The 16474-nt window shown below is 42.1% G+C and overlaps 1 protein-coding gene across 2 annotated transcripts in view; it reads right to left on the reverse strand.

Annotated features, from left to right (window-relative positions):
• The window catches only part of pde4d (phosphodiesterase 4D, cAMP-specific), a 143584-nt gene that overhangs the window by 40578 nt on the left and 86532 nt on the right, over positions 1-16474 (reverse strand). Inside the window, exon 1 of one of the 2 annotated variants that reach the window (XM_080047819.1) lies at positions 14871-15833. The exons of the other annotated variant lie outside the window; for it this stretch is intronic. Within the exon in view, the coding sequence (XP_079903945.1) occupies positions 14871-14959 (89 nt within the window). The 5' untranslated portion in view covers positions 14960-15833. Of the gene's footprint in view, positions 1-14870; positions 15834-16474 lie in introns of those variants that run through there. 2 annotated transcript variants of the gene reach the window in all.

Consider the following 16474-nt stretch of genomic DNA (forward strand, 5'->3'; position numbering starts at 1 on the left):
CTTTACCCCTTTATTTTTCTCCATCTCAATTTCCCGCATGCAAGTAAAGTTTAGATGCTAACTATAAAGAAAGAGCAACGCAAGCAAGAGCTGACTTCAAGTACCAATATTGTAGTTTCTAACCATTTCTTGAATGAAGATGAAATTGAAAAGTCCCACATAACAAAATACAACAAATCTTCAGAACCAGACAGAAGATTTAGGCTAAGGTCCCATCATGGACACACTGTCACTCTTCCCCTACCACAAACAGTTTGAGTCCCAGTGAGCAATCCTACCCTCTCCTGCCACGAGGTTTGATGTCGATGGGATTGTTGGTGGCGTAGGGTGAGCCGTTGGAGCAGGCGTGGCGGTAGCGGGCTATCTTCTCCAAAGAAAGAAAATCTGAATTTACAGGTAAACTCATTTTGGCAAGGCTCTTAACCACGGCCACACTCGTGTCGAGACGGATGAAAAGAGAGAAAGAGGGAAAATAGATGGAGTGACCAGCCTGATAAAGCTACTTCGCTAGGAGGGATGGAGGGAGGGGTTTGCGAGAAGAGGTGGGTGCAGAGAGGAGAGGGTTCAGCATGGGTGTGGACTTGAACAGGGAGAAAGATGGATAGAGGGATGGAGAGAGTTAGGTGCAGGAGAGGGAGGAGCAAAGTGCAGAGGTAGAGCAAACTAATATGTCTTTTCTCTCATCAGGAGTCAGTATTGACATTCGCAAGAATCACAATGTGGACTTGCTGCAAGTTACATAAGAGTAGTGTGATCATTTCAATAACATGATGACCAACAGAAGACCAGATCTAAACTGAAACACATCAGTTCTGGACAATCAAGTTGCTCCCACTACAGGTAATGCTGCAGTTTTACCACACTGCCTCCCATCTCCATGCACTCTGACAGAAGGTAAAATTGTCCTAAGAGCCACAACTCAATCACATTACACTGGAAAGCACAAATCCATCTATCTTTGGACTCCATACCATGTAAGACCTTCTTATTTTTAAGTTGAAGAGATATGAGAGTCCAGTAAGGAAGAGCATGTTCACAGCAGGTAATAATATTCCAATTTTAAGTTTGACAGAGATATGGTGAAGAAAAAATAGGCAAGCCTCCTGAGGTAAAGGGGAGCGTTGCTGCAGACGTGCCTCCGACGGGCATTGGCAGTGCGTCTGAGGTTGGATGTGTGGCCGCTCTAGGTTGATTACACGGTCGGTGAAAAAAAGTCAGATGCAGACGCGCAGTAGACGCGCAGCAGAGGTTAGGATGTGTGTGGAGGCCGTAAGGCATGTCAAACATACTGAATTCTTAAGTGTATTCTCCCAATACAAAACAAGCATAATAACAACAATAAGAAAAAAACAGAACCTATGGAACTTTGCTTCGTGTAGCTAAAATATAATATAATTGTCATGTCAAACTAACAGTGGGATTAAGAAATACACACACAAATATAACTTTGCAAATTTGGACAAAGAATACTAAACCAACCTGAGTGCACCAGCCTCACGCCCGGTCTCACTGCCCCAACCGTGGTTATAGTTTATTATCACCACGAGGGGGCATCAGAGTACTAATAATCTAAATCCGAGAGTGCAAAACCTTTAAGTGCAAACAAAAATAAAAGATAAATTAACAGAAGCAGCTGCCATATTCAGAACCGTTTCCAAGAATTAATAGAGCAGATATACATTTTGTATTCATTTTTGAAAACATAAAGCATACAGCTGCGTTGTTAGATATGGTGTCTAAGAGCTGTAAGTGGAACAGGATCAACTGAGCATAAAGCTTCACGGTCTTTGAAATTAGATCACTATCAATTGTTATCTTGAAGCATCATTTTCAGACACTTCCCCCACTATCCAGATACAATCTTAAATCACTCTAACTGATAAATCTCTCAGCAGCCAGCAGGGGGCAGTCTGCTCTGCAGGGAAAAATCAAGGTACATGAGCGGAACCATCAGCAGCACAATCACACAACAGAGGGATGAATACCCTGTGGAGTTACAGCCTCGGTACTGACAGAGGCAGCCAGCATGTAACAACAGTTCCTGGGTGGACAGGTACGCTGTCAAAGCCGACACTCAAACGCAACATCTGAACAGCACCACATCAGGACACCCCACTCCTATGCACACGCACGCACGCATGCACGCGCACGCACACAAACAAACACACACACACACACACACACACACGCCTCCTATAACTATATACAGATACATTTCAAATTCACACAAATCGATACAACAACGTAACACAGATCTCTACCTCTCACATAAAAAAACAACCTGTAACAGGAGCATATGTTTGCTTGTGCGCTGAGTCGGCCACACACTGTCAGTGGCGGCGACGTGCTGTGACCGAGCGCCAGGTGACAGTGCCACTGTCGTCACTCTGTGTCCCTACGGGGCCAACAGACCAGAACAACTGTATCACATAACACGTACATGAAAGCTGTGTTACCTTCTCAAAGAGTTGGTGGGTTATACAGTTCAATTAAATGAAACCATGTTTTTGAAGCTATTCTGCATGACTTTTTCATATAAATGAATGTTGGTTACATTCAAGCAATCACCAAACGAGTTGACACAAAGTTGACTAAGCTCACATCAACTCTACAGTACAAAACTCTCCCTGCATTTCTCAGTATGGCAGCATTACGAATGCTCCCCGACACTGCCGCAGGACCTCAGAAAAAAATCCCAAGAAGCACCCACGTAATGTTGATTGTACTGCTAAGAAACAACCTGGATGTGCAGCAGAAGGAATACAATTCATGAGCGCTCACCGAAGGCTTACCTCATGTAGACAGTGTTGTTGTAACTCCTCATGTGGGCAACAGACGTAACGCTCTATAGCTTTAAGGGATTTAGGTCCTGAAATATTTCATGTTTCAAACCGAGGGAGAAAAAAGCCCCCCCCACCCCCCCAAAAAAAAAGTACTTCCTAATAACCGACAGATTGATTAGACAAAGAACCACAGAGAAGCAACTAAGAGAGACTGTGTTTGGCATCAGCGATAGAGCTGAGCAGGCAGATAAGCACACTCTACAGGTTAAGTACAAAAGTGCATAAATAGATAATTGACTGGTTGTGAGCCAGAAAGACAGGGCAAGCTTTGTGAAGCGCTCTCCTCTCATGACTGGCAGGGTCAGTGGCCGCGTTAGGGGCTTAGGGATGATGTAGCCTGGCAGACTGTACCTGTGACAGAGGGAGGATGAAACCATGAGTGTTATGTCATTCACAGTAAAGAAATATGAGAGACCAGTTGAACGGCAAGCTGAATGTTCCAATACTAGCGGGCTATAGAATTCCTATCCATTAAAGAGGACCTATGATACTTTTCGACTTCTATGACCTATAAACGTTGTTATAATGATTTATAGTCATGTTTAACCATACTAGCGTATCAAATAATTACGTACATGCATTTAGACGTATTCCCTGCTTACCGTCTGGGGTGGCTATGCAGAGCACTAAACACTAGGGCAGCCGGTCGAGAATTCACTTGTTCAAATTTCCGGGTATCGTGTTGTCACGTTCCCGGATGTTTCCATGTATGGCAATGCTGCTCAGGCAAGCTTCGGCCATGCCCCCACCTTCCTCTCTCAGAAATCTCCCCGCGCGCTGCTGGAAATGTTCCGGAAGGAAGGTAACCAATCACAACGGAGTGGGGTTTGCAGGAGAGGGGGGGAGGGGCGGAGAAGATCAAAGCAGTGTGTGGAGCAGACTGCTGTGCTCGCTAGGGTGAGAGGAAGTGAGAGGAGTGTCCCGAAAATCTACATGGTTTTTTTGTGATTCGTGTCAGGTTGCTCTATAGCAGTTTTTAACAAGAAATTAAGACCAGAAAAGTAGTACAGGTATAATAGGAGATCTTTAACCAAACAAGAACAGAGATTTCTGGAACACTTTACAATAAGGGTACATTAATTAAAGGCCTACTTCACCGGTTTGAATATGAAGGTGTATTGAATTCTGAGATCCTATGTAGTATAAATTTGCAAAAAAATAAATAAATCGGTTCATCTCAGGCTAGGATGAACCGATTTAATTTTTTTTTGCACATTTATACTACATAGGATCTCAGAATTCAATACACCTTCATATTCAAACCGGTGAAGTAGGCCTTTAACTGTTAGTTAATGCAGCTGACCTGTCCATCAAGAAAGCAGCTCTATGTGAGCTAATTAAATTGTGTATGAAAGCAATGGAGTGATACAGCATGATGTAAATGAAGACTGACTTTGCCTTTGCAGGTGAGTGCCATGGCAACCGCACCTCCACTGCTGTTCCAAGAAAAATATAATAATTTCAATGATTTAATTTTTGTTTTAAAGCAAATCAGCATAGGGTAAAGTGATTTAGAGCCAATAGAATGGAGATAGTGATGTGTACACCCTCAACTGTGTCAACTCTGTGCCCTGTCACACTGCTTGGAAAGAGCCGTCATTATGTGTGTCCAGGAGCAATTCCTTCGCCTCAGCTAGACGTGCACTTCCTGCCTGCCTTTATAGTCCCGGATTCATGTTTATAAAGTGGTTGCCATGGGGAACTGACGGAACTGACAGGTAGGTCCCAACCACCAATCAGCCTTCAGTTGCTAAGGACACAACAGCAGACTGTGTAAAGAGGTAATGAGAATGACAGTGGGCTTCCCAGAGGGTCAAGGATAGAAAGATTGAGCGGAAGCGAAATTAATACATTGATTGTTTTATTTAAGGTTGAAGGACTTGCGGGACAGCACACTCTTGAAATGACACACCCAAACACATCTAGGATTTGACCTCAATTTATGCTAAGAAATTACCTCAGCCATTTAATATGTAACCGCAGCCATGCATGTCTTACTTGTGCTCAATTTGGGGGCGGATTAAATTGGAAAAAATTTAAATTCTTACGGACTTATCAGAGCACCATGGAGAATAGAAAAGTCAAAATGAAGAAAAATGAAAGTCAGGAGAAGCTTGAGAATATAAGACCAAGCAAAAGCTCTAAAGCTCTTGTGCTGTGCATGTGTGTGTGTGTGTGTGAGTGTGTGTGTGTGTGCGTGTGTGTGTGTGTGTGTGTGTGTGTGCCTGCGAATGTGTGTGCTTTTTGCAGCATACAATGACAGCACTGTGTGTCGTGATGGGGTCAGGATGAAGTGATGCTGGACTGAATGAAAGTGAAAACCGTGTGAGTGAGACCAGCATGAGCAAATGTGGCTCAGAGGCAAATAAACACTTGTGTCAGCCAAACCAGCCTTGCAGTATTCAAAAGGGCTGACAATATTTATTTCACTGCTGATTGATCTATCGTTTCTTTCATTTGACTAATCTATTATTCTTGCATTTTAGTTCAATCATTTGTGGAAAATGGCCATCAAATGATCCTGAGTGTTATCGCTAAAAAAAAAGGATTCTTAAGGTTTGAAATAAGGAGAAAGCCCCCTGCTTCGATATGTGGCTCATGGAGTTCTCCAGCACTCCATATATGCAGACAATCCGTTATGAAATCTCATGAAAAGTAGAAAAATGTAAACAGATATGGCAGCCTTTCCTTAACCATATAGCAGCACTGAAATGACACCTTTTTGACTGTTTATTATTGCTTACCATTTACCTTTCATTTAAACAATGTCTTAGAACCTTCTTTTAAGTAGAGTACGCCATGTTAGTTGTTTATTTTGTTTTGTCTTGTGTTTGTGTGTTCACCTTTTCGGTTGTGTGTTTGTGTTCTGTAAAAAAAAATCAAAAATCATGTTTTTAAAAGAAAATGTTCCCCAGGGTTATGTTTTTTTTCTGACCAATTATTCCAGTATTATCAATGTTATTTGACAAGCACTACAAAAGCAAACGTAAAAGTTAGGGGGAGAAAAATTCTGTTCATTCAATGAAAAGCAATACTGTTTAAGTGCTGCTTCCAGTCCTTGAGCTGTCATTGATGTGTGAACAGGGGTTTTGATATCCCACATATTGTCACAAGCAGGCAACCGCAGTACACATTCAAAGTCAGCAGACCCCTGGCTCAAACGCCGACAAAAGCAATTGTTTTCACAGCCTCAGCCATTAATCTCAAAAGCAATTTTCTAAATGGAATCCGTTGTGCCAAGTTGGACAGAGAACAGCACAACAAACACTCACATGAAAAGCCATTATTTGGTATCCCTCCATGTGCCTGTGTGATGTGCCTAGGAAGATTACACAGCTTGGTGTGTGTACTTGCAGCACATGTGGAGTATTGATATAATTATATGGGAGTTTGTAACTGCTCCTCGGTATCTGGGCTGCAATCCAGTCCTGCTAAGGTCTTTGAAGTTCTAGTGTTAACTCATGACGACACACTATGCCCTCAGTTGTGGACATCATAGACACCGTCTTGGCCGGCAAACTGAGATAGAATTATTTCTTCTGATGGACACATTAATGGAGAGATGAATGAACGGGTGATAACTGGATGCAGACACCCATAAACTGCACACTTTCCTCAATAGGCTCTTGCACATCACACATGGGCACACACACACACACACACACACACAGTTCGAGCTGTGGTGCACCGCGAGCACACGGTGAAGCTAATAGGTTTAACTTGGCAGCAGTCCCGATGATGTCAGAGTAATCCCTCATTAAAACCCTGATGACATCACTGCACTGGGGAGTGTGTGAGAGCACAGTGTGCATCTACGTCCGTACAATGTGCACATGCTTGTGTGTGCATGCGCAGGAGGGAAACCCTGCCAGTGAGAGCCAAGGTTCGCCTCGTCGCAGTCCAGGTAATCCAGGATAAGATGTTCCTCAAAACACAAACAGGTAACACCACCGTCACCGTGGCTCTTAATCACAGTTTGTCTTCGTATGCAGTTTATTAAGACCACAACAACAACTTGAACCTCTAGACGGAAGGTTAAGAAGATTGCTGAAAGGCTTCATAGAAACCTGTTAACCCTACTTGTAGAGATTTGAAGGCTGCAAACTACAACTGCAAACTACAATTCCCAGCTATTATGAACCATCAGCCAAAACTATATTTTTATATAGTTGTTATTAATGCCTCTGCACAGGTCCGATTTCAAAAAAAAAAAAAGATTTACAGCAGACAGACAAGAACACCCAGTGTTCTTTGCTTCACCATCATCATATAACCAATATTAATCATATGTGGTCACATATAAATACATTATCTCATTGCGACCCTCATCTGTGGTTCTCTCTTAATTAATGGACATATTCACCCATTCCAGAAACATTTGCAGCCTTGAGATTTTGCTGGACTACGGTGTCTAGTAGATACACCAAAGAGAAAACAACGCAAACTTAAATGGTGGTGCTGATGTAGTATATAGTCTTAAAGTTTATATTAGAAAATTGAGGTTGACTGTAGCTTTTCTCAGTCCCATCAAGTCCCTTAATAACCCAATAAAGGCACATGATGGAAGACATGAAATGTGCTGCTGGTAAAAAAAACAAGATTGCCTTTGGGACAGTCAGCAAAAGGTGGTTAGTGCTGGTGTACCAAATGAAGTGAATGCTAGGTGCAGATATTCAGTGTTGTCACAAATGGTCTGTCATTGTACATGTTCATTCCTGTCCTGCTGAGAGAGTGCTATTCTACACCCTGCAATGTGAGAGTCCATCTTACCGGATGGATGAGATGCGTAACAGTCAGGGTTATGCAAGTGGGAGTGTATTTCCTCGAAAGGAAGCACACTGTACAATGGCATTCATATAATGCCAGTGCATGTAAAAATACAGAGGAAGGCAAAATATGTAGACTAAACATTGGTTTAAAAAAGAGCTTGGATTTGTAGAGTTTGGAAAAGGAAGTCTGACACAAAGCAAAAATAAATCCAGGCAAAAGAGAGCAGAAAGAGAACAATCAAAGAAAATGTTCAAGTCATACACGCAGGGGTTTTGGGAGAATTTGAACTATTCAGCACAACTTTGTAATGCAGAATAGTTTTTGCTAAAATAAAACAATAATTAAACACAACTCAGGAACTTTACCCCCGTAAAAGTTTTGTAGTAAGCATTAGGTGGATTTATTATACTGTAATAAGTCTTCAATATATTTCTTAATCCAGCCAGGTATGTGCGTACATATGTGCCTGTGAGTGAGAGGGGAGTCCCTCGCTCAGCCTAAGCCTCCCTAATCTGTTTGTATGGTTTCTTATAATCATTGTCGTCATCATGGCAATCCTAAGAACCATTCTCGTCACCAGCAATTCCCTCCTGAGATGAACATTGTCATCATCACATATTTCTGCTAATAATGATAATCCCATAGGGTTTGTGAGGTTCCACATCGTCTCGTGTCTGAAACACAGGCCACATGGGAGGTGGATCAAGTGCAAACAGCTGAAGGAATCCGAGATCTCCTGAGAATGAGTGTTATTTTTTGGGGATTTATCTTGGAAGTCAACCCACGTTTGGAAATTAAACCTAAAAAAGGTTTACCGATTAAGTTGCGACATCTCACAAAAGCAGCAGCCGAGACATCAATGCCAGATGACCCCCCCCCCCCCCTCCACACACACACACACACACACACACACACACACACACACACACACACACACACAGGCCTCCATATTGTTTCCCTTGACATACTATTCAATACATGTTTTTGTTTCATTAAACCTGTTTGTTTTTAGCCGTGGTTGTAGAGTATATAACAAGCTGCTCTCAGAGGGCTGCTTTGTTCATACAGGAAAGGGCCTGGGCATGATAACATCTGTTGGCTTACCGCACGTTTTGTTTGGGTCAAATAGTGACGTACACAGCTGCTCTCCAACTCACCACAGACTGAGATGAGGTTTCCTAAGTTCTTTGTATTTTGCCACTGAATCAGCAGTGATTTTTGTGCTCACGGAAAATACGAAAGACGATCCGGGTTTGTATCAACAATTCTATACGCTATATAGGTGAAAGGGCCTTTCATTGTAGTATGGTGGACCGCTCACTGAGGATGAACCTTTAATTCATCAAAGATCAAAGATAACTCAATATACAAAAATACAAAAAAATATCACAATGCACTCTTGTAAGTAAATATATCAAAGTAGGACCACAGTCCTTCAGAACAGCGAGACAGCTGACGACACTGACCTTCTATTCATTTCACAATTAAGTATCACAAAAAAAGGCAATCACCATCTGCCACTGCACTGGCAGACCCAGCTCCCTAAGCCCCCAGCTTCAGCTTGTAACATTTCTATTTTTTATTTCGGCTGAGCTCATGGAAGCAACTCAACAGTTATCCCCCGCCTCCAATGGGTCTGGCTGGCATGCTGTATTCTTATTGATCGGTCCATCTTCTTGCCTCTGTCCGGGGGAGATGAGCGCAAGATTGAATGCCCTTTCTAGCAGCTGCTGTGTTGACAGCATAGAGACACAGAGCAGGCAGAGAGGAATAAAATTGAAATGAAATGGATCTTCAAAATGAATGTGATGTCGAAGGTGCCTGCAGGCTTTTTCAGCACTGTGGCACTTGTATGTCTTCGTCTTCTTTCATATGTGCTCCAGTGAACAAGTTATGTAACTGTGGTGTCATGTGGCAACACCATAATATAGTAGGTGGCAAGACAGCAAAGAGCATTCCTCTGTATTATTGCTCTGTATTTATCTATCAGTACAATGCATAAAGGTTAAGGGGGGATTGTAAATACATCAGTCATTAGCTGTGTTTAAAATTTGCTCCTAGTTGGCTGAAAGCACAATCTAGAAGACCTTAAATAAAGACAGTAGGTGATTTTAGACATGGTGATATGCAGCCAGTCCGACTCATTTGCCTGGATGAGGAAAAGAAAGTGATTGTTTTAAGGTGCCACTAGATAAATGTGATTCTAATTGGTGTTAGCCCATTAGTGTCAGCCAATGTGAAAGTGTGCTTTTGGCTTTGAGAAGCTGTAAAAACGAATGGTGTGAGTGCCTGTGTGTGTGGCTGTGTGTGTGTGTGTGGCTGTGTGTGTGTGTGTGTGTGTGTTCTCGTGCGTGGGTGTCTTCGAAAACACATTAGGTGTTATGGCAGAATAACTGGATAGGATATCCAAAAGCTGCAATGTGTGAAAGAGAAATTGGATGATGAAGCAAGCGGAGGGCTGGGGAAAAAAAGAGAACAGCCCAACTTGGGCACAAATTGTCTAAGGAATAAGGATTGCCAATAGTTACTGACTCAGCGTGTGTCAGACAAACAAACCCTAAACAGAAAGATGTCCTGCAAAATATGCTGTAATAGAATGAACTGATAGTGCAGCATTTCACAAGAGCTGCTAAATGACTTCCACTAACACAGAGGAGGTGAAACAGCAGAGTATTTGTGAGCAAAAGCAGTGTGCCCTGCTACACTCTATGCAGATTAAACTGACAGCCGAACACACATCAGTAAGAAAGTGTCTGCCATGCTTCAACTAAATTCGGAATCAATTTTACACTGCAGTGCCTCGTGGGGAGTGATGGAGTAACCAGAGATTCCAATTCCCGATATGAATCACTCACACACTGCAGACCTGACTGACATTATCTGAAACTGAAACTAGTGTGGAAACAGTAATAAGTCAAGCCTCTCAAGAGGTGTGTGTCACAGGATCTGCTATTCCACTGCACAAGATTAGTCACAGATCCTGTGGACAGACTGTCACAGCATGATTTTTTCGACAGGTTTTATGACTAATGGTGGTGTAGAAATCCAAACAGATTTAACTAAAATCATCAACTAACAATCATTTTGAATTATCAAACTGTGGAAATGGCACCTTTTTATTGTATTAACGTTGCACAAATCAATAGTGTATTACAATGACGGGTCAAATAATTCGTAATGTAGTGAAATACTCAACGTCTTTATGTCTTCAACTTTACTTTTTTTAGCTCACTCTCACCGCTTCCTACGACTTCATTTTCAAGCAGGCATAGCAATCTGGGTATTTTTTAAGTTTCTTTTTTTAAGGTCTGAGAAAGTTGGCAAACAGCTGGATAAGCTGAAACGCAAAGTATTTTCATGAAATGTTTTTGGAGCCTGAAACAAAGAGTATGAGTGGACTGGAGATACCCTTTATTAGGAGCACATCAACATAAACCTGCACACTAGACTGACATAAATTGATGCAGTAGGTGAGACGTGGCTGTGCATTACACATGCACACATGCACACACACATGCACACGAAGTACTGGTAGTCTTGTGGGACTACAGTGAATGATGACTTTGTCTCCTCAAAACTGACAGCAGGGCTCGGCTGTCTATACAAAAAAAGCCCATTTAGAAAGCTTTGCCTCAGTCCCAACAAATTGGGAGTGATTGTAATCTAAAGCTTGGCAGAGATTGTCCCAGCCAATGGAATCAATGACAATGTGCAGAGGAAGAAAGCCTCAAAGAAATGAGATAACAATACCTTGTGTCTTGTTATCTCAAAAGACAAAATGTGCTATGTCTGAGGTAGCCACCCTAGGGGCCACTGAGGAAGAGAAAGGGGGGGTTCCACATTGCATACTCTTTTTTTTACTGTACTAGATCCTGCAGCTGACCATAAAAAAATTGCATGCAATAGGCATACAATTGGGACATACTTGTACTTATTTTGTCAAAACGAACTTGTGTCTCGAACTTGCCTCTCTAATATATCCTAATACTAATATATCCCTCTTATCCTAGTTGTTTGGATAGGATATTGGCTCAGACAATGTGACGTAACTTCTGCTGCTGAGGATTGTGGGTCAAAATCGCCAAAAAGCATACAGTTTCCACAATAAAAATTACGACCGGATGTAGTAGGACCTTCAGGTATTTTTCATCATGCTGCATTTGACCACATGTAATGGGACGTACTAAATGTTTAACTGTCATACAAAATAGCAGGGAGGTATGGGTAATGGAACACAGCCTTGATGTCCTTTAACACAGAGCAAAAGTAAATTAAAAATCAAAAGGAAAATCACAAAAATTAAATGTTGAAACAATTTATCATATTCTGGCTATAAACACAGGGAGAAAGAAGTGATGCATTTTCAGTCCTTGTTTCTCTAAATATAGCCTCGCCTACCATCTCTTCCTTGTCTCTGAGGTGCTGGATTCACGTAATTGGATTACTACACACACATTTCATCCCCTTTCTGGTTAGTTTTCGATGAACTTTAGATGATCATACATTCTCGGTTTATTCGTCGCCCTGGCCTGCACATTTAAAAAATATGGGATGTAAACAATGTGTCGATGATTACATCATTGTGGAGGGACCATATATTAACCGTTGTGTAGGAGAAGCATAGTGTTCCATAAAGATGCTGACTGCTACAATAATAAGCCTATATTGAACCAAAGGCCTCAGAGAGAGAGAAATAGAATTTGTCAATATTGTTCCTCAATGGCCTTGGTGCACCCTGGCCTGGAGTGAGATGCATGTGGAATGTTCAACAGATTGTTGTTGTTTTCTTGTTCATGTGTGATTCAGTACCCAGATCCATGCCTTTGTGTCATTACTTGAAGCTCTGTTCTCTCAGTAGGCCTACTACGGTTACTGTACACCACAGGTCAGACACCGCAGGAAGGGGGTCAGGTCCATTATCACGCTACAATGAATAATACAGATCCTCCTGAAAGCTCCTCTGGACTTGTACACACACACACACACACACACACACACACACACACACACACACACACACACACACACACACACACACACACACACACACACACACACACACACACACACACACACACACACACACACACACACACACACACACACACACACACACACACACACACACACACACACACACACACTCACATATACACTATGACGGTTACGGTTCATGGCTTTACTGCCAAGATAAGGGGGGAAAAAATCTCTGCTGGAGGTTTAAATGGAGTCTGACAGGCTCATCCCCCATTTTCAGAGACTAATGCTTGACTCTGACAACCATGTCAGCCCAACATTTTCTGAATTGTTTCGACACAATTGCTACATCCATCCAATTCAGTGACACAATACATTCCAGCAGACTGTGAATCACATCTGTTAAATTAATAAAAATAATTACAGCAACAAGGGGGAGCTGCATCGTGTTAAAAGAAACATGATTTTCTCTTAACTGGTCTGAAATTTTTGATAGCATCAACTATTATTTACCTTTCATTATTCATGGGTTAGGAATTTCAATTACAGCAACAAGGGGAGGAAATTAAGTGAGTGTGAGTTAGACAAAGATATTTCACTGTAAACACTCACTTATCTAAACTCACTCCACTCCGGTCACCCCAGCAGCCTGCATCTGACTTTCTGCTTATGCAGTCTGACTGTGTGCATGTGGGATAATCCTTACCAGTGTGTGTAAGCAGAAAGGAAAAAGAACAAGGATGTTTTGCTGTGTTTCTGTTTACGGTGTGTGCATGGATTATTGAGGAATATGTGACGTTGCTTCCTTCCCTCTTTTGTGTAAGTGTGTGTGTGTGTACACAAGTGCGTGTGAGTAGCTGGGTGGACACGCATATTATGTTTTTTTGCAATGTGTGCACAGAGTTCATCTGTTTCTTCGCATTCATTCTTCTGTGTTCCATAAGCTCCTCTGCAGGTCTCTTTCACCTTCTCTGCTTCAAAAGGTCAGTGAGTGGCCTTAAATTTATTCAAAACAAAAACTCTACCCAATTCATTACGGGATGTTGAATTGAACTCAAAAACCCTTAAATGGTGTCACCGGGAACATCTCATTCTCTGCAACGTGCACATAGGTGTCAGTTGGATGAAAAGCCGTGAGGACAGTTTGTGCCACATACAGTTGACTGCATTGACATCCGATCTATGGCTCATCGTTTGACATCCTACATGCCTACATGCATTATCCAGCAATGTAACAAGAGCGAAAGAAAGAAAAGAGTAACTTGTTTTTTTTGTCTTCTCTATTCTACATCTGTATTAGTTTTCATTTGTCTTGCTTAAATATATTTGTTTTACTTGCATACTTTTCATTGCAGTGTAATAGGTTTCTGTTTGTTTTTGCAATTACCTCTTTTTGTTTTTACTCTGTAAAGCACTTTGAATGCATCCGTGTATGAATTGTGCTAAACAAATACATTGTCTTGCCTTGGTTTTAAAACACAGCATAGAAAGGAAACCAATGGCACAGGGCTATTTTTTTTTACCAAAAAGTGTACAGACAAGACGATGATGAGGTGTAGCAAGTGTAGCATGTGTATGCAAGTGTTATTGTCACAACACAAAGACAGCATTATACCACAGAAAAGCAGTTGACAGGTTTGTGATGGCAATAAAACTGGCCCTACTCGACTGTCTTACAATCACTTTCCTGTTTAGCATGAAAAACACAAACATTGGAAATATGAGCATTGTTTATATTCCAACAGCCCACAACATCCCAACAGTGTCCCTCCCGGCGTATAACGTAGCTGTGACAACAATTCCCACTGGATACCCAGCCTAAGTGTGACTAATCAAAGCAATACAGTGAAGTAACTCAACAACTCAGCACTTTAACATCAAGATGTCTTTTTCAGATATTAAAGCATTCTCTATCTCAACATTACAATACCTACGTATGTGACATGCTATATCTGACTTGCCCTTCCATTTATGGATTGGATCAGCTTGAGCATTTAGTGTAGGAGAAAATAACAGGAAACGTCTGACCCATTTAACAATAAATTCCCTTGAACCCATCTGAGCTGGAAAGAATAACAACTACACTGGGCTAGGCTAACCTTTAGGGAGCTGTAACCATACCACAAGAACAACACATACGTCAATGAATGATTTTGCAGTGCACACCAATTCACATTTTGAATACACCAAAGCACATATGCCTTTAAAGGCACAGTGGTAAACCCATAAATTGTGTAGCCTATAAAACACATTTAAATATCCACCACTACCAATACTCACCATATCCAAGAGTGTCTTCTAAAAGGAAAATGGCTGAGGTGCATCATGGCTCTGTCACTGGAGACACCTGGACATTGTCCAGGCTTCATATTGAGGTTATGTCAGGGCTGATTCTCATTTCACCCTTGGAGCCCCTCTATCTATCTTCCTATCTATCTACAGACACTGCCCAACAGTATCCACAGGCCCAGGCAGCACAACATGTAGTGTCCCATTCTGCAGTCCACTGCTGGGATGCACCCATTCAGACCAGTGTTCAAGTAAAGAGCCTTCCAACCTGACTGCTTTGGTCCTAGTGCATCACTGCAAAAATGTCTGGATAACATCTGAAGGCAATCTTAAGTTAACAATCAAACTACATATCGTCGTAAAATCCACTGGGTTCCAGAAGAGAAATAAAAGTCGACAATAAATGTGGTAATGAAAAAAGAAAAAAGAAAACATGGAGTTGGGAGGAAGACTTAAGCCCAGTGTGAACTCAGCAGTGAAAGCATACAGGCGGCCATCCGGCAGGACCCGCTAAGCTCCCTGGCCGCTGCTCTTTTTTTCGTGGGATTCTTCCGGCAAAGGTTTGGAAATTACTGTCCCACATCCACATGGTGAACCGGTTCATGGACTCATTCCTCCGGAAAACATTCCATTTCATGACAGCCAACGACTCCGGTTGAAAGAGGCAGCTGTAGTCACACCAGCATGACAGTGCATGTTACACAGAGTCAGTCACACACTCGCGTCCGTTTCTCATCCTCATAGCGATGCCCCCCTTTTGTCTCTCCTTTCTTTGTGCTACCCCTCTGTTCTGCCCTTTTCACAACATCCCAGGGAGGGGATGTGAGCAAATGGGGGGGAGAGAGAGAGAAAAAGAGAGAAAAAAAGCCCAGCAAAGTCTATTCAGGATCTCCCCTTCTCTCTGTGTCTCTGTCTCGCTCTCTCTCGCTGGTCTCTTTCCCCCCTCTGCCTCCTCCTCCCACTCTGTCAGTGGGATGTCCTGACCCTGTGCAAGAGGTGTGCCTGCTCTTCCAGTATGCAGTCAGCTAAAGCTATTGATCCTCTTACAACACGCTGCTGCACTTCATTCAGTGAGGAACACGTCTGCACATGCTCACTTTGCATGCTGCACAGAAGGGCACATATTCACACATAAAGCCTTGTTACTGTAAAAAGTAATATGGGCATAGTGTTGATAGAAGTATTTTTCCTCATTTCATCCCTTCAATCCACTTTTTCCGCTCTACTTTTTCCTTTTAACGTAATGTGTGTTCCTCTATCATAGCCCCTCCTTGGTCATAACAATACGAACGCTGCTGTTGCCCTGTCAGTTTTTTTTGTTTTGTTGTTTTGCTACGCTAAGCACACCCTCATGTCTTTTTCTATGGTGTCTGCATGTATGACAGCGATGCATGAAATTCCGCACAACAAATGCATTTTCTTTTTCACTGCACGCCTGTGTGTGTATGTGTGACATATAGTTTGTGCGTGGGTTACCGTTAAAGCATGCAGGGGGCCCTCTGAAGGCATGTTTGTTTCAAGAAACTTTTTCTACAGGATGTCAATCCCTTTACTTATAGTATAATACATTCCTCTGTTCTTACAACAGCGGCTTT

Source organism: Ammodytes marinus, assembly GCF_949987685.1.
Source record: "Ammodytes marinus genome assembly, chromosome: 2".
Classification (NCBI taxonomy): domain Eukaryota; kingdom Metazoa; phylum Chordata; class Actinopteri; order Uranoscopiformes; family Ammodytidae; genus Ammodytes; species Ammodytes marinus.